This window comes from Macaca thibetana, chromosome 8, assembly GCF_024542745.1.
Source record: "Macaca thibetana thibetana isolate TM-01 chromosome 8, ASM2454274v1, whole genome shotgun sequence".
Taxonomy (NCBI): domain Eukaryota; kingdom Metazoa; phylum Chordata; class Mammalia; order Primates; family Cercopithecidae; genus Macaca; species Macaca thibetana.
In genome coordinates, this window is record NC_065585.1 from 115002460 (window position 1) to 115022506 (window position 20047).

Sequence of the window (20047 nt, forward strand, 5' to 3'; positions counted from 1 at the left end):
GCTGGAGTGCAGTGACACGATCTCGGCTCCCTGCAACCTCTGCCCCCTGGGTTCAAGCAATTCTTCTGCCTCAGGCTCCTCAGTAGCTGGGATTATAGGTGCGTCGCCACCACAGCCCAGCTACTTTTTGTATTTTTAGTAGAGATAGCGTTTCACCATATTGGTCAGACTGGTATGGAATTCCCAACCCCTCAGGTGATCCACCCTCCTCAGCCTCCCAAAGTGCTGGGATTATAGGCATGAGCCACTGTGCCTGGACTATAAAAATAATTTTTAAAGAATTCTATAAATGGTTATAATGTGAATTTGACAGTCTTGGTTAAGCTGCCTGTATAACACATTTCTGTTGCTGAAATAAAAGTTCTAATGTCAAAATTCCTTGGGACACACTGCATTAAATTAGATGGATGAAACAGATGAAAAAAATGAAGGAAGGGGCATTTTAGGAAAGGAAGGAAACATGTGCTTTTCAAAATCGATGTTTAAAAGAAAAAAATTACTCTAGTGCAGAGTATAGGATAATCCTTTTTAAAGCCTCAAGAATTATGTACTTGTAGTAACAGGAGTTAATACTGAAATTTTACTTTGTGCAAAGCACTCTGGTAAGAGGTTTAAATTTCTCATTTAATCTTCATTGCCACCCATGAGGTACATATTACTGTATTTAGCATACTATTTCCTGCATTTTATATGAAGGAATGGTAGCAACAAGTCATAAACCCAGCCTGTCTGATTTTAAAGCCCACATTTTTAATGAATATCATGCTAAATTCAAATTCTTTTCTAGAAATATCAAGAATCTTTGAGAACTGTAACTCTTTCATAGGATACTTTGAAATTCTTAGAAGGCATTAAACAGAGGAAATTATTATTAGACCAAAAAAACCCAAATATCTGTAAAATTACTGATCTGTTATTTTTAAATACACAATATAAAAAAAGTATTCTAGAAATAAACCAGCTTTTAAATTGTGAAATACTACTCTGACTACTCAGACTATGTTTCATAATTAATTCATAATTTAGGCATTCAATACTACTTTTCAAGTATTATTTAATAAACATTAAAAATGAGTCTTCTTGCTAAAAATGGTTGGTATAGTATTTTAAAATCTAGGTAGTGACATCAAAAACAAAGAGAGGCTGAAAGACGGTCATAGCCAAGAGGAGGCCAAGGAGACATGACTACTAAATGTCACCTCCTGGGTGGGATCTTAGAACAGAAATGGGACGTTAGATAAAAACTAAAGAAATCCGAACTAAAGTATGGACTTCAGTTAATAATAATGTATCCCTATTGGTTAGCCAATTACAACAGATGTACCACAGTGATATAAGATGTTAATAACAGGGAAAGCTGGTACAAGGCATATGGGAACTCACTGTATTATCTTCACAATTTTTCTGTCAATCTAAAACTGTGCTAAAACCTAGAATTTTATTTAGAAAACAGAAAAAACAAGCCAGTGAAACTGTTTTCAGCAACAGCACTCATTTTAAAATACTTTACACCCAGCCAATTTTTCTTTAAATTATCAATTTATATTTACGCGATTTGCACTAAACCCAATTGGTATTTTGAAAAAACACGATAAACAACTCACGAACTGATTTTTTCAGATATTTGAAAGTTTCTATAATATGAGAGATAACTGTAAAGCAACCTTACTGGTTTTTAAGCAAATATATTCAAATATTTTCTCTTTCTAAGTCACCTGAGGAGACTGCTCCATCATTGCTTAAAACATTTAAAAAACTTACTAGGAATTATCATCATCACCTACTAAGTGTTCTATAAGGCACACTCAATAACAGCAGATCTTTATTCAAGTATGTGGGGTATTACTTCAATATAAAAATTTCACATCACTGGTGCTCAATTCAGAAGTCTGTATAAGATTCCTCTAAAAATAAATTCTGAACAAAAACAAATATTAATATCCTAATATCTGAATATTTAAAAAATCAAAGTAGGGCAAATTATTGTATAATTCCATTTATATGAGATATCTAGAATTAAATTCATAGAGACAAAGTAGAATGGTAGTTGACAGGGGATGTGGGGAAGAAGAATGGGGAGTTATTGTTTAATGGGTGCAGAGTCTCACTGATTGATTGGCTGATTTTTATTGAGATAGGGTCTTGCTCTGTCACCTAGGCTGGAGTGCAGTGGTGCAATCACAGCTCTCTGAAGCCTTGACCTCTTGGGCTCAAACTATTCTCCTGCCTCAGCCTCCCGAGTAGCTAGGACTACAGGAGCATGCCAACATGCCTGGCTAATTTTTATATTTTTTGTAGAAACGGGGTCTTACCGTGTTGCTAAGTCTTCTCAGTTTGAAAAGATGAAAAAGGTACTGGAAATGGATGGTGGTGATGGTTGCACAATGTGAATTTACTTAATGTCACAGAACTGTACACTTAAAAATGATTAAAATGAAACATATACATAACGTGTGTGTGTGTGTATAAAACGACAATTAAAAAAAACAGGTGGCTGGTCCTCTAGTTTATCTGTAGGCTACAGTTCAGATGGGCTATAGTTTGCTGATCCTTAAGCTAATGTAACTGTGTAAGCCACATTACTTCTTTCTGCTTTAAATGCTTTTGAATGGCAGGAATGAAGCCATGCTGTCTATTTGAAAAGGTTGTTGTGGATATCAGTAACCACAGATTTTACCCACAATGACGTCTATACGAATAAGAGTTCATATTTATAGTGCTTTATTTTTTTTGAACAGGCCAGGTTTAACTCAACATCTACTTACGCAAGCAAGATTGGAAAGTATAAGAATCACAAAGGAATTCATGGGACTCACATATAGAATAAAACTTTAGCCACACCAGCACTATCTTCTAGAACAGTCTCTGAATTATTATGCTAAAGAGAAAGGAAATCCTAGAAAAAAATACTTATTGGAGGGAATTTTTAAAATGTATCCAAGTGTTATTAACCCATGAGATGTTAGGGTAAAAAACATCCCTTTCCATCAGCTTTGTGAAGGGACATTTCTGTGAAGAACAAAAAGCCAGAGAGAGATTCCCAAACTTCAATAAAGGTTCTCAAAAAAAAAAAAAAAAAATCATAAAGTTGCTTAAAGCTAAGTTCAGGAGACAGAATGAGTGTGAATGACCAAACTGGTTAATAATGGTCTTTTGGTTAAATTTAAAGTAACTATTAAATGTATTTTTAAAATTAGAAAATATTGACAATAAATGAGTTAAGCTTTCAATTCAAGAATCTAGAAAAACAAAGTAATTCTAAAGAAAGCAGTAGGAATGAAATAAGACCAGAAATAATTGAATTAAAAAGATAATCTTTGGTGGGCACAGTGGCTCTTGAGAGGCCAACGAGGGAGGATCCCTGAGGCCAGGAGTTTGAGACCTGCCTGGGCAGCATAACAAGACCCCATCTCTACCAAAAACAAACAAACAAAAAGAAATAATCCTTTAACAAGATTGATCATGGGGGAAAAAAAGAACATATATATTAGGAACAAAAACTAAAATGGTAAAAACATTTTAAAAATGAACAAATTTATGCCAATGTATTTGAAAAGTTAGATGAAATAATGTTCCAGAAAAATGTAAATGAAAAAAAAAATGCCTCAAGAAGAAATAAAAGACCTGAATAAAACCATTAGTATTGAAGAGATTAAATGGTTAACTTACAAAAGCCTACTTTCTTAACTAACTTCTTTCCTTTCACTTCAAAGATATGAGGACAGAGTTTTACAGGAAGACGCGCAAATCCTTTCCAAGAGTAGGCAGCTCTTACATGAAATATAAAACTTTGAAAGCAAGCGAGACAGAATGGTCCCTACTTGCAAACAACATGATTTCTAGAAAGAATATCTAAGAGAATCCATACACAATCAGAACTAATAGGGGTTCAACAAGGATGTCTGATATAAAACCAATACACAAAATCAATCAGGCCAGGTACAGTAGCTCACACCTATAATCCCAGTCTTTAGAAAGCCAAGGTGGAAGGATCACTTGAGACCAGCCTGGGCAACACAGGGAGACCCCATCTCTACAAAAAATAAAAAAAATTAGCCAAGTATGGTAGCACACGCCTGTAGCCCCACTTACTAGGGGGGATGAGACAGGAGGATCACTGGAGCCTGGGAGTTCATGGTTACAGAGAGCTATGACTGTGCCACTGCACTCCAACCTAGGCAACAGAGCGAGACTTTGTCACAAAAAATAAATTTTAAAAATTTTTAAATGGCATGCCTGTACACCAACAACCAATTTAATGAAAATGTAAATAAACAAGATATCAAAACTCAGTATTGCAAAAACAGCAATGTTCCCCAGATTCATTTATAAATCGAAAACAATTTCAATGAAAATCCTGACAGTGTTTTCATGGAAAATTGATTTTAAAACTCATACCGAAGAGCAAAGTACCAAGAATAGCTAAAATAGTTTTGAAGAAGAAGAACAAGGTAAGGAAGATGTGAAGTTGACACATGGTTATACAAATGAGAGAGCCTAAAAATCAAACTTGTGCATGAAAAAGGTTGCATTACAATTGAAATAGATGAACTATTTGATCTATGATGCAGAAAGCACGTCTTATCCATATGGAAAAATAAAATTATGTTCCTTACAACATTCACAAAAATAAATTTTATGGGATTAGAGATATGACTCAAAAAAGCAAATTGTAGAAACTGCTAGAAAAAATACAGCAGGCCCTTTTAATGACTTTAGTGGCAGGGAAGAATTATCTTAAAACACAAAAGACAAAGCACAAATAAAGTGAAAAGACAAGCCACAAAGCAGAAAATATCTGTAATGCAAATGACTGGCAAAGAATACCAAGAATATTTAAACAGTAAAAAGCAAACAATCTAACAGAGCAATGGACAAAGATAAAAAAATAGGTAAATCACGGAGAAACCCCAAATGGCTGATAAAAATACGAAAACACATTCAACCTTACTTATAATAAGAAAAAGGTAAATTACTGCAGAATTGACATATTATTTCAAAGGTTGGCAAAAATTTAAAAGCCTGAGAGTGCCAAAATGGGGACAAAGGGGAAACGCATACTCTGGTGTGAGTATAAATTAAAATAACCACTTGAGTTGAACGTGCTTATAGCCTACAATGCAAAACTTCCAATAGAAACTCTTGTTCATATGTAAGAAATGAAGGTGTTATAAGAATATTCACTGAAAAATGGTTTAACAAAAAATTAGAAACGACTATAAAATTCATCAATAAATGAGTGAATAAATTACAGTATATTTATACAGTAGCATACTCCACTGCAGTTAAAACAAATTATCAGTACACATACCAACATATATATTCTCAAAAACATAAAACTGCGTTTAAAAATGAGCTACAGAATGATCTCACGTATATGCATTTTAGAAACTTGCATCAACAGCAAATTTCATGGATACATAAACACTCAGCAACAGTATAAAAATATTCAGGAGAATGAAAAATACCATATTTATGAGAAGAGTTTCTCTAGGGAGGGAGACAGAAGAGGAATGGGAATATGGAAAGGAACAGAGGAGGTATTAACTGTATCTTTAATATTAGATACATAGGTACACAGACAGATATAGATACATATGCCATAATTTCAAGATTTCACGGTAGTTGGGTTGTGAGTACATGGATATTTATTTTCTATATCTCTATATATTTGAAATATGTTATAAATTTCCTTTATATTAGTAAAAGGAAACATTTTAAAAACTAGAGTTGTAGTATTAACATAAATGCAACTCAAAAACAAAATGTTGAGTTAAAGAATTTAGTCAAACATGGGTGAAACAAACATTTTTTATAACTACATATGTATTGGTAATTGTATCGGCTTTTATGGGAATGAACAACTCCAAATTCACGATGATGGTTGTCTCTGGGGAGCGAATAAGAGGAACAGGATGAGGGAAGGGTACACAGGAAGTATCAGCTAAATTTATGACTTCTTTTAAAAGTCTGAAACAAATATTGCATTTGCTAAAGCTTATACTGGATGGCTTTTAAAAAACATATTTATATGTAAATAATGGTAGCAACAACAATAATAGACAATAACAAGTAAGAATAGAGCCAACATTTTGAGCACCTATTATGTAGTAGCCACACTTCTCCTATCCAAGGACTAACCAGGCCCGACCCTGCTTAGCTTCCGAGATCAGAAGATATCAAGAGCATTCAGAGTGAAGTGGCCCTAGACTAGTAGCCACACTTCTAAGTATTTACATGCATAATCCTAAAAACAACCCTAGGACATAGATTCTATTACTATCCTCATATTATGAAGAACTGAAGCAGAGAGAGGTGAAGTTCATCCAAGGTTATAAAGTTAATTAATGAAAGTAAGAAAAGAAGCTAGGACTCCTACAGTTTAATACCTTACAGTTTAATACCTTTGTTGTTATTATCATTTGTTATTCATTTCTGTATGATGGAAATATTTCTTAGAAAACACTATTAATCCCGCCCTCAACACACACACATATATATTTCAGTGTAGCTCAAACTGGTTCTAAAGATGCTAAAAGAATTCTAGGTATGTCATGAAAAGAGCAGCATCCCAACTATTCTACTGATTTACATGTTTGAGGTTTGCTATTTTTTAAGACCATTATTTCATGGTCATAGCCCTAAAATAATAATTTACAATCTTAGAAACTGACATGGGGAAGCATAAAATATAACTCAACATCTCTCTCTCAGAAGGAAAACTGGATTTTTACCTTTAGGTCTGAAAACTCGTATTAGGAGTTTTTAGTAAGCAGTTCTGGCAAGAAATTGAATGAAATTTCAATTATTCATTTTTTCCTAGTCTCTTAAGTTATGAGTTGGTTTATTTTTAAAAAATCAGTACCTAATATTATACAATGATAAATATCATTTGTATAGGACTATTTATACCAAAATAAAAGGGTAATTGGCATTCTCAGTGATCAAAAATGTATCAGCATTTATTATGTGCTAACCCCATACTCTCTGTAGCAGTAACCATTTCTTAAATGTACATTTCTGTTACCATGTCTTAAAAATGTCTTCTCTTCTCAAGCTATATACCCACATTCTCATTACTATTATCTACAGAATGTCTTCAAAACACAAAAAAAGAAATTCTTCCTTTCAAAGAATTCACTGTATAGTAGTAGGGGAAACAGACTAGTAAACAAAAGTTATCTGTAATACATAAGTACTTCAATAAAGGTATTTAAAAGTATTAGAGTAACAAAGGTTGGAGGAGATGAAAAGGTGGCTGGTGCACTTTTATAATAGGAAATCTGGAAAATGACAAACAGGAGACACCACATTAGAGTACTCTTTTAAGAAAACTTGTTTTAAAAGAAACAAGAGAGGCTGGCATGGTGGCTCACGCCTGTAATACCAGCATCTGGGGAGGTCCAGGAGGGAGGATCACTTGAGGCTAGGAGTTCGAGACTAGCCTGGGCAACGTAGTGAAACCCCATCTCTTAAAAAAAGAAATAAAAAATGAGCTGGGCATGGTGGTGCACACCTGTAGTCCTAGCTAATCGGGAGGCTGAGGCAGGAGGATTGCTTGAGCTCCTGGAGTTTGAAGCTGCAGTGAGCTGTGATCACGCCACTGCATTCTAGTAAGACCCTGTCTCTAAATAATAATCGTAAATATATAAAAGAAGATCGGGTAATAGTAGGAACATAGATTCTAGAAGTACTAAAGATGGGAGAGAGAAATACTTAGCATTAACTCTTCTGATATATTTTCCTTGACTACATTTATCTAAGACTAAATCTTAGCTGTTCATTTACTACTCATGAGCAAGTCATTTAACATTTCAAAGCTTCAAATATGATGCTAGATGTTCAAGAACTCTAAATTACAGAGGGAATCTGAATAAATGATCTCTAAAGTTCTTTCTAGATTTGAAATTCCATAATTCTAAGACTACCAGAGGCTCTGAACTCTAAACTCAAAAAGAAATCACAAAATATTTAGTATGTAAAGAGGAAAAATCAAGATCATTAAGAGTTTTTATACTTGCATCTTATTTTTGCAAAACTGCTATTAATAAAACAATTTCTAACCTGAACATCAGTAAAATTCCCATAAAAAGACAGCACATTTTTATAAATGTTGGTAAAGTGCTTCTCCCCCACAATACTGCACACTTCTGGAAAAAAAAAAAATCACCAATAGAAGTACACTGCTTAAAAGCCCATAGCGTAGACTTGTAAGTCATCTTTTAAAATGAAGATGTCTATCAAATATGTGTATTACATATTTACTACAACGTATTTATCTCACCCTTAAAATGTTAACGTACAAGTTGAAGATTCATGACATTTCAAAAAACAGCTGATATTAACTCATTATAGTAATATGCTTTTGTTTTATTATCACACATTCTGAAATTTGTAACAAGGTTTCCCTTACCTGATATGGACACGGAATGTGATATTCTCTGCAGCGTTCTTGTATCCACGTTGTTTCCCAGATGCCACGGTAAGCTTGTTCATAAAAGTAGCATCCAATTACAACCAAGAGTGGTACGAGATAAAGAATGCTGAAAACACCAATCCGGATCATAAACTTCACTAATTTATCTTGGTTCTCCTTTTCTAATGGAATCTCAATTCGAACTCTGTTTAGGGATATAATGCCAGCTAAGAGGAGAGAAACCCCAACTACCACATACAGGCAGAGGGGGGCAAGAACAAAATATCTCAATGCATCAACATCGTAGAGGCCAACAAAACACACGCCACTAATATTATCACCTTCAATTTTATTCATCGCTAAAAGGATGATAGTTAGAGTTCCAGGGATGCCCCATGCACTGGCGTGAAACAGCAATGCTTTCTTCTCAATAGCTTCACTACCCCACTTTGGCACAGCTGCTAAAAACCATGTGATGGTAAGAATTACCCACCATACACTGCCAGCCATAGTAAAAAAATAGAGTACCATAAAAAGCATGGTACAGGCTTTATTATGAGATCCTTGTGTCACTGTGGAAGCCTTATATTGTGCAGGGATGGACGCATTGCAGGCTACTCGATCCTCAAGCAAAAATCCAATGAAGAAAATTAAGGATACCATCATGTAGCAGACTGCATAAAATATAATAGGCCTTTCAGGATAACGGAATCTTGTGACATCAATCAAAAAAGTTAAAAAAGTAAACAATGTGGCAGAGAGGCAAATGATTGAAATCAATCCTATGAAATAGCGAGCAAATGATAGTTCTTCTCTCCTGAAGTACATATTTGGACAAGGAGGTGAACAATCACGCACGTGCAGAAAAGAATAACCCAGATCAGGATCAATTTTTAACTCTCGGGGACACCAAAAACCATAGTCTCTCTGCACTGCCACTGGGGCTCCTTCAGTTGGTTCTCCAGCTAAATTCAGATCCACAAGTCGAGGATACGGCTCATCACAATCTGGGAACCTAAAAAACAAAACAACATGAGAACTATTTTTACTAATGGGGAAATCTACCACGATCTAACAATTTGGATTTCCAAATCTGGCACTCACAACCTTATTTATTCCTGGAGAACAAATGTAATATGTAGAAATAAAGTAAATGGTGATATCTTGTTTGTGGTCCATACAACCAGATTTTTGACAGTTGAGCAAAAAATACTAGTTGTATGTCTTGAGAAAGTATGATAGCCTCGAGACAAAGAAAACAAGGTTGTGTTGCAGATATTTATGCAACTAAGGAGACCATTATCATGAACTCCCTTCATCTTTAATTTTTTTGCCAATAACTGTTTCTAAGACTTTAGACTCCCAGTAACTAGCTGTTTGCTGTTTTATATGCATCAAATAGTTTCTAAGAAACTATCATTAAGTTTGCCAAACACATGTATAACCTTATACTGTAGATGATTAATATCTTCAAATTTTTTAGATTTTCTAATACAAACCATTTTCTTCACAGATAATTATAAAGCCAATGACAGAATGTATTGCATTCAAGTATTTATTGGAACACTGCAATATGCCAGGAGTTAAAAAGATAAAAATACAGATCTCTATCCTTGAATCTAGAAGGAGACACATACTTATAAACACAACATACACAAAATATAGCAGTGTGACACTCTGCTAGCAATTAAAATCTGTATGAGGTACAAAAATGATAATGATAAAGACAAATTAATTACATAAGTGGTAGGAATTATGAAAGACTTCACAGAGTAAGTTCCCCAATACAGGATTTTAAATCATTATTAGCAGTAAGCCAATCAGCATTCTAGTAAGCAAATATAAACATAGGCATAGGTGTCTGAACAGGGTGTGTTTGTTACTGCTGGAACATAAAGTGTGCATGACTTGTGGCAGGAGATGAGACTGGAGAGGTAAGCATGTTGCAGAAATGTGTGTGTGTGTGTGTGTGTGTATGTGTGTAAACATTAACAAAATTTAAAACCATGTAAACACTACAATTTTCCCATGTTACCCGATACTGATATATCTATGGAAATTATTTGTATATCTAACTGCCAACCCAACATATACACTTAGATATATAATAGGCACCTCAATCTTCAACCCTTCTGAAAGCAAATTCTTGACTTCCACTCCACAGGTTTCCCCATATCAATAAGCGATTATTCTATACTTCTCGCTGCTCAGGCCAAAAACCTTGGGGTTATCCTTGATGTCCCTTATCTTTCATATACACATCACAATCTACCAGCATTTCCTGTGATTCTACTTAGTGATACATCAGGAAACCGACCTCTTCTCATTTCCTCCCCTCTGGTGCCCAGTCTGAGCCATCAATACTTCTTCCCTGGACTTCTAGAGGGGCCTCCAATTGATCTCCATCTCCACAGAGCAGCTAAAGTAATCCTTTAAAGATATGCTACTCCTGTGTCCGTGATCCTCCCTCTCTTCTGCTTAAAACCCTCTAATGGCTTCTCATCTCAGAGTCAAATCCAAATTCCCTACCACAGCTATACAGACCCTCAGCCCCAGTACTTTTCTGATCTTATTTCCTTCCATTCTCCCTCACTCACTTGGCTCCAACCACTTTGGTCTCCTGTCGTTCTGAGTTTAGGAAGCATGGGTCCACTTCAGAGTCTCTGTACTTGCTTCTCTGTTTCCCCTCTGCCTAGCCTGCTCTGCCCCCAGATATCATCATTTGTTTTCTCACTTCATTCAAGTCCCTGGTCCAAAGCCTCCTTATCAAAAAGGACTTCTCCAAGCACTCTATAGAAAATAGAATCCCTCTGCTTTCCTATATTGTATCCCTATCACCTACCGCATTTGTTCTTATTAGCATTCATTTTCCTGTGACATTGTCTACAATTTTATTTACCTCCACCACTAGAATTTTCACTCCATAAGAACAGGATCTCTGTTTTCCTCACTGCTCATTTTTGGCATCTAGAATAGTGCCTAGCACACCAAAGACATTCAATTGACATCTGTCAAACTAAAGAATGTTGGTTGAGTGAATATATTCATATAACCCAAACCCAAGTAATCAGAAAGGTAACCAGGAGCAGTGTAAAAGACAGACTTGAGTGGGGCAAAAATGGGGGCAGGGACACCAGATGTGCCAAAATGAAAGCCAAATAAGGCAGCGAGAATGAGATGGATATGAAATTAGTTAGCTAAAAGCAACAGAATGCATAATTTGAATGTGGGAGTTAAGATCAATGAAGTAGGAACAGAAGATACTTCAAGGGAATAAAAAAGTAAGCCAAGAAGTAAAATCAATTTTACATATGCCAAAATTGAGGTTGCTGAGACAAACTGAGGCCAGGATTTCCAATGGCTACTGGATATATGTTAGGATTTTCAACAGCTGCTGGATATATGCAGGTTTTGAGCTTTTCAGGGAGAGGCTACAGATTCAGGTTTAGGAATTATCAGTATATAAATAAGAGTTAAAATAGGTGAGATGAGATTATCCAGCAAGGGCTGTAGAGAACAGGAGCCAAACTCTGGGAAGCACTATTATTCAAGGGGCAGAAAAAAGAGGAGGATCCAGGAAGGAAACTGCGAAGGAACAGTCTGAGACATAACAGATCACAATAGTTCTCTTATACGATGGACTGAATCATTTTCAGGAAAGGAGGACAGGCTGAGGTTGAAGGAAATAAAGGTGAGATACAAGTTTAAGTGATACAGATTTGGCACAAGTGCTGAGGAAAATGAACAGAAATGTTTCTGACCAAGACAAGTGGTTACAAATAGAAAATACAACTGCTGTAATTTCAGAATCATTAAATATACAGCATAATCAATTTGTAAAAAATTAATCAGTCTATTTGGAGGTCTAAATAAGTACAGTAAGAGGAATGAGATGAAACTGCTATCAAACATGTTATTTCAAGTGATAGACCACAACATTTAAGCTAAATAAAGAAACAAATGAGACCAGAAAGGGTCTATTTAGGATAAAAAGATAAAAATTCTGGGGTTGTCCATGAATTATTAGAACAGGTGCTGTCTTCGTCCATTTTGTGCTGCTATGACAGAATACCTAAGACTGGGTAATTTATAAAAACCAGGGATTTATTTCTTACAGTTCTAGAGGCTAGGAAGTCCAAGTCAAGGGGGCCTGCATCTGGGAAGGAGGTGCATCCTTGGTGTACCAACCCATGGCAAAAGGGCAAGAGAGCATGGGGGTCCAGGGAGGAAAAGAGGCCAAACTCATCCTTTTATCAGGAACCCACTCTCGCAACAACTAATGCCCTCCTGAGATAATGGCATTAATCCATTCATGAGGGTGGAGTCCTCATGATCTCTTAAAGGTCTCACCTCTCAGCACTGTTGCACTGAGAATTAAGTTTCCAACACATGAACTTTGGGGGACATGAATATTCATGAAACAATCCCCACTGCAGTGGCACTCAGAGGCAGAGCCTGGCCAAGTGCCGTGGCTCAGTTCATAATCCCAGCACTTTAGGAGGCCAAGGCGGGAGGACTGCTTAAGGCCAGGAGTTTGTGACCTCCCTGGGCAACAAAACAAGACCCCATCTCTACAATTTTTTTTTTTTTTAATTAGCTGGACATGGTGGCACGCACATGTAATCTCAGCTACTTGGGAGGCTGAGGCAAGAGGACTGATTGAGCCCAGGAGTTTGAGGCTGTAGTGAGCTATGACTGTGCCCCTGCACTCCAGCCTGGGCAACAGAGCGAGACCCTATCTCCAAAAAAGAAAAACGAAGTGAGGTCTTTGGGACAATTAAGGGATTAATGTCCTTATAAAAGAGGCTGCAGAGTGAGCTTGCCCCTCTTGCTCTCCTGCCACATGGGGGTACAGTGTTCCTATCCACTGAAGGATGCAGCAACAAGGTGCCATGTTGGAAGCAGAAAGCAGCCCTCACTAGAAACACAATCTGCCTGTGCCTCTGCCTGAGAAATAAATTTTTATTATTTATAATTTGCCCAGTCTGTGGTATTTTGTTATAGCTGCACAAATGAACCAAGGCAACCAGTATAGTAGGTACAAAAGTATGAGAGCCATGGAAGAATAAAAGGTTGCTATGAAAGTTCCCTTTGAGGCTGGGCGTGGTGGCTCATGCCTGTAATCTCAGCACTTTGGGAGGCCAAGGCGGGCAGACCACCTAAAGTCAGGAGTTCAAGACCAGCCTGGCCAACACGGTGAAAACCCGTCTCTACCAAAAATGCAAAAATTAGCTGGGCATGGTGGCGGGTGCCTGTAAGCCCAGCTCATCGGGAGACTGAGGTAGGAGAATTGCTTGAACCCAGCAGGCAGAGGTTGCAGTGAGCCGAGATTGCGCCACTGCACTCCAGCCTGGGTGACAGAGCGGACTCCGTCTCAAAAAAAAAGAAAAAAAGAAAGTTCCCTTTTTCAGAATTTAAGATTTCAAATTTAGGCAATCCCAGGATATAATGAGGACATAAAACAGGTTTAATCCTATCAAAACAAATTTTAAAAATAAAGATTATGAGATTTCTATGCTTATATATAAGCTATTAAAATAAAAAGACACCTAAACAATAGGCATTAAATACAAGAAGCATAAAACAAGAGTTCCTACCCAGGCAATTCATAATTGTTTTATTTACGGACTCCTAAAAGAGAAACTAGCAACATTTTCAGGTGTCTGGAGAGAGAAGAGATGAATGGTTAGATGGGACTAAATAAAAGGGCAGGTAAAATAGGTGGGAAATAGACAAATATGAGAAAGCAGAACATCAATGAATTGACTACAAGAAGCTAATACAGTAGTCCCCATTTAACATCATAGATAGATTCTTTTAAACTGTGACTTCAAGCAAGACACCATACAGCAGGTCCTTAAAAATCACTGTTTTTTTTTCAACGTCATTTTGTTATAACGTTTATAAGAAAACAAATTGGTATCCACGAGGCTAAGGCAGGAGAATCGCTTGAACCCGGGAGGTGAGGTTGCAGTGAACCAAGATCATGCCACTGCATTCCAGCTTGGGGCACAGAGTGAGATTCCAGCTCAAAAAAAAAAAAAAGAGAAGAGAAAAGAAAACAAATTGGTTTCATTAAATGTCATTCTGCTTAAAGTCACATATTCTGAGAACCTATCAACAACGTTAAGTGAGGACTTACTGTACAGCATTTATTATTTCTTAAGTTTCTCCATCTGTCAAGTAAGTAACAAAATCTGCTTTACTTGCCTCCAAGGGCTATTGCCAGACAACAAACAAAATTATTTTTAAATATGAAGGAGAAAAGAAGGTTGCTTATAATAACAAAAACCTGGAAACAACCTAAATGACCATCAGTAGAAAGCTAAATAACTGTAGGATATTAATACAATTGGCCACTACACGGCAATTAAAAGGAATGTACCAGACCTACAGGTTACAGGTACAAACACAGATAGATACATACAAAAATGTTGTGTTGTTTATGGATATGCATATATGTAGTAAGAGTATATAAGCAAACATGGGAATGATTTTAAAACAAATTCAACATAAAGATTATCTCACTCCTGGGGGGTAAGAAGATAATAAGCTCAAGATGGATAATAAGGAAAAACCTTCAATTCAACCTGTATTGTTTTATTTCTTAAAAAAAATCTGAAGCCAATATTACAAACTGTTAAGATTGGGCAAAGCTAGATAATAATAGATACATAAGTATTCACCTTAATCTTTATCCTTGAAATATTTCAGAATACAAATAGGTAAAACATTGTTATACAATAAATATATTATTACTAATAACAATGCTCACTCAAACGAAACTTTAAGAAAGTCTAATAAATCCTCAAAACTTTAAGACATGCTTATTATAGTCTATATACTGGATGTAATTTGAAAAGTATTTGACATTTTCTGGATTTGGTATGTTAATACTTGACAGAAAAAAAGAACTGAGAGAACTATCCTACAAGTCTATAGTTAAATCATAAAGGTATTTAAGCTCCTGCAATGATGAAGTAATAAATGGTTTTCTTCTCTGTATAATTTTTCACAAATAGCACTATTTTCATAATCAGAAAAAAATGTTTTAAAGGGGGAAAAATCAACTGTCTTGATTATGTAATTCTTAAGTCTTTTAAAAACTTCTTCACAGAAATGTTTTCTTTTTCATTTAGTGCTTCCAAATTTCTAAGCAAATAAACAATTCTGAGGCCATAAAACTGCTATTCAAAATTAATGACTAATATGTACACTTCAAAAAAAGTTTTTTAAAACAGATGGAAAAGAAGACAAATAATTTCAAACATACTGCAACATAAGAAATGATCCATGAAAATCTACAATTTTCGCACCTACTGCATTCCATATCTTCAGGCCAAGGAACACCGAACATCTCCATGAGCTTCGAACACTCACTGTAAGCCCGCTGACACAGCCTACGACAGGGAAGTGTGACACGTCCATATTCCATACAAATAGGAGCATAGAGTGCACAAAGAAAAGGCCGGAAATCCCGAGAACAATCCAGATTCACCATAGGGTGGAATGGCTAGGGAAAAGTTAAAATTGAATAATCAGTTAAAGAGCTGTATACAAGTTAAAGCTTTCTATAATATTGCAACATTCTCTTTTTCATTAAAAGAAAATTCTGAGGGTTATTAAAATTCTCTGAAGGGGAGTTTTTGGTTTTTTAAATAAAACTCTCCTAGCCCTACCCTTGAAGATTCTGATTTAGTTAAATGTGAGGTGTATCCCAGAATCTATATTTTAGGTGATATTAATGAAGAAGCAGGGTTGAGAACCACTGACAATATCCATTTTACAAAGAATAAATACACAAAAGACATGCACCAAATGTTCAAAAGTGTGACTAAATCGGTGATGGGATTACAAGAAATTTTAGTTTTCTTCCTTTAAGTATTTCTTTCTTTCTTTTTCTTTTCTTTTTTTTTGAGATGGAGTCTCGCTCTGTTGTCCAGGCTGGAGTGCAGTCGCATGATCTCGGCTCACTGCAACCTCCACGTCCCACATTCAAGCAATTCTCCTGCCTCAGCCTCCCGGGTAGCTGCGATTATAGGCATGCACCACCACGCCCAGATAATTTTTGCATTTTCAGTAGAGACAAGGTTTCCCCATGTTGGCCAGGCTGCTCTCAAACTCCCCACCTCAGGTGATCTGCCCACCCTGGCCTCCCAAAGTGCTGGGATTACAGGTGTGAGTCACCACACTTGGCCTCATTTAAGTATTTCAATTTCTAAATTCTCTTCAAGTAACAATAGTCAACAGGAGAGAGAGGACAAGTAATAGGAGAAAAAATGGGAGGAGGAGAGGAAGGTAAGTAGCAACATAGTAGCAATTTAAGCATTGAGGGTAGGGAAAGGGCTCTCACTTTGGGCTCAAATTTTCTTGATCTTTTTTTTTTTTTTTTTTTTTTTTTTAAAGACAGGGTCTCGCTCTGTCACCCCAGCTAGAATGCAGTGACAGGATCTCAGCTAACTGCAACCTCTACCTCTTAGGCTCAAGCAATCCACCCACCTCAGCCTCCTGAGTAGCTGTGACTACAGGCACGCACCACCACACAGGTTAAATTTTGTATTTTTTGTAAAGACAGGGTCTCACCATGTTGCCCAGGCTGGTCTTAAACTCTTGGGCTTAAGCAATCTGTCCACCTCAGCTTTCCAAAGTGCTAGGATTACAGCACCATGCCTTTTTCACATTTTAAACAGAGTTCTTTATACTGTGAAATCACGTGATGTAAACAAAGCTAATGCTGTAAGTTAATATTAAGGGAAAAAAAACAGTAGCTCCAAACATAAAACCCAGTAAAATAATCATTTCAACCACAGGAATAGAAAAAATATCCCAAGGATGTGCATCTGTGCTTTTGACTATGGAATATTTTTTGCATTTATTTATATAAAAGTTTGAGTCATTGCTGATTTTGAAGTTGTTAGAGATATTCTTACCACCAGGCCTTTCTAATGTGGACGAATCAATTTGTTTCTGCACTGATGTATATTATTTTCCAGAGCCTCCTATACATAATACAATTAGAAAATCAAGAGTCACTTAAAGAAACTGATGTCAGAGAACTATAAAATGAATATAATAACTGATATATAACAAACTATGACTTTCACTTCTAAGAAACTCTGTATTACACCAATGTTTCCATCAAGAACAACTTACAAAGAGAAAAAAAGTTTTAAGTTATCTATTTAAAGCCACTGGAGAACTGCTAAAGAACTTCAGATGGAATAAATTCAAAGAGCAGGAAAGTACCAACAGGTAGCCTGATATGTACAGCCACTTTTCGAAGCAGGTATTTGTTGAACTGGGCATAAGACAAGAGGCTAGGAATCAAGCTTGGCCTAGGCTGTGCTGGAGAACCTGAGAAACTAGCAGAGCTGTAGGTGGTCTTTTCAGGCTATAGAGACAAAATTGGAAATGAAAGAAATAAGATCTAAGTGAGAAGTGGGAAGGATTGAGCCTAACACAGAGTCAGTTTTCCCTATGTGTATCTGAAAATTCTAAAGCTACACAGGGAAGGAAGCCAAGAAGCTAAGCAGAAAGAGAACAGAGTGGAGATTCTGGCAGTCTTATCAGTCTAAAGGACATGAATTACAGTTCAACCTCCACACAGCATCTCAACATACCAAACTTTCTGCTGAGAAGTCCTGAATGACTACACCCTAGTAGCAGAGACAAATCAGAGGGAGAGACCTACCAACACTGCAATCAGCCTCTAACTCAGCTCAGTTCCTGACTGAATTAAAGTGATCTGCTGGCTGGATACAACAGCTCACAGCTGTAATCTCAGTACTTTGAGAGACCAAGGCAGGAGGATCACCTGAGCTCAGGAATTTGAGACCAGCCTGGGCAAAACAGCAAGACTATCTCTACTTTAAAAAAAAAAAAAAAAAAAAAAAGGCTAGGCATGGCGGCATATGCCTGTAGTCCCAGCTACTTGGGAGGCAGAGGCAGGAGGATCACTTGAGCCCAGGTGTTCAAGGCTGCAGTAAGCTATGATCGAAGCTGCAGTGAGTTACGATCACATCACCACATTCAGCTTGGGAGACAGAGTGAGACCCTGTCTCTAAAATAAATAAATAAATAAAACAAATAAATAAAAGTAAAGTGCTAATTGCATTTATCTGCTAAGCAGAAAAGAGGATTAATCTTTTCTATAGTGATATAACCTATCTGGAATCTCACTAATATTTTATAACGTCTAGCACTTAGTAAAAAATTACTGGGCATCTCAAGAGACAGGGTGATATAACTGAAAACCAAAAAAAAAAAAAAAAAAAAAAGTGGTGATCCAGCTCTTAGAGTTAACAGACAAGACTGTATATAACTATGACTATCTTTTTTATCTTCAATAAAAGATAAAAAAATTCATCAGAAAGTTAGAATTATAATAGAATTAAAATTCTATAATTGAAATTATATTACTGAAATTAAGAACTTATTAGAGATATCAAAAGATAAGACTTGCAGAATAGAAAATAAGGCAAAAGAAAATATTCAAACAGAAAGAAGGTCACAGACCAAAAAATACAGAAGAGAGGATAAGAAACATGTAAAACACACAAAAAAGATCTAACACATGTAAATGCAATCTCAAAAGGACAGATCAGCAAGAACGGGGCAGAGGCAAAATCTACAAAGATGATGGCTAAGGATTTTCCAAAACTGATTAAAGACAATCACCTACAGATTTGAGAAGTTCCCCAAACCGCAAGGATAAATACAAGAAAACCTCAGCTAGGCATATCTTATTTAAACAGTTGAAAACCAAAGAAAAATATGTTAAGGGCGGTCAGTGGAAAAAGGACATTACCTTCAAGGAAGTGACAGTAACTTTCAGAATTGACTTCAGAAAACCAGAAAACAATGGAATGGCTTATTTTAAAAGTTGAGAGAAAATAACTGCAAACCTATAATCTCTAGCCAGTAAAAATATTATTTACAAATGAAGATAAATACACTTTTAGATAGACAAAAAAGGAAAAAATAGCCATCAGCAAACTGCACTAAAAGAAATGCTTGAAAGTTCTTTAGACAGAAGGGAAATGATCTAAGATGAAAATTAAAAATGAATTAAGAGCAACAAAAGGGATGACTGTGGGAAAATATAAATGAATACTCTGTGCCAACAAAAATAATATCATCTTAAAATACATACAAAATACACGTAAAATTAACATGCATTATAGTAAAGTGGAAACGGTGGAGGGTCAGAAGAGCACTAATGGGGGAATGGTTGAAGTAATTATTTCAGAATATTATATTCTGAATATATGAAGTAAATATTATCAGAATATTATAAGTCAAAAGTACCTATCATAATTTTTAGGGTAAACAATAAAAGAACGCACAACTAACAAAGCAACAGAGAGGGAAACAAACAATAAAAAGAAGAAGGCAAGATAAGAGAGAAAAAAAGGATGCAAAATAGTTTGAACAAATTAAAATCAAATAGTAAGACTGTAGATATAAACCCAAGTAGATCAATGAAAATTTTAAAAACTACCAACAGAAAAGAAAATTATAAAAAATTATTCCATTTAAAAGAGTATCAAAAAGAATAAATACTTAGGAATAAATGTATCCAATATCACATAAGACAGAAAATTATAAAATATTGTTGACGGAAACTGAAGA

At 35.9% G+C, this 20047-nt stretch overlaps 2 protein-coding genes across 4 annotated transcripts in view; one reads left to right on the forward strand and one right to left on the reverse strand.

The window, feature by feature from the left end:
• FBXO16 (F-box protein 16) overlaps positions 1-20047 on the forward strand; it is a 162402-nt gene that overhangs the window by 54145 nt on the left and 88210 nt on the right. The window lies entirely within an intron of this gene.
• The window catches only part of FZD3 (frizzled class receptor 3), an 81783-nt gene that overhangs the window by 38658 nt on the left and 23078 nt on the right, over positions 1-20047 (reverse strand). For 2 of the 3 annotated variants that reach the window (XM_050802479.1, XM_050802478.1), the window contains 2 exons: positions 15733-15929; positions 8414-9431 (listed from right to left, as the gene is read on the reverse strand). In XM_050802479.1, the coding sequence (XP_050658436.1) occupies positions 8414-9431; positions 15733-15929 (1215 nt within the window). Of the gene's footprint in view, positions 1-8413; positions 9432-15732; positions 15930-17346; positions 17526-20047 lie in introns of those variants that run through there. The other variant, XM_050802480.1, reaches the window with a different exon arrangement.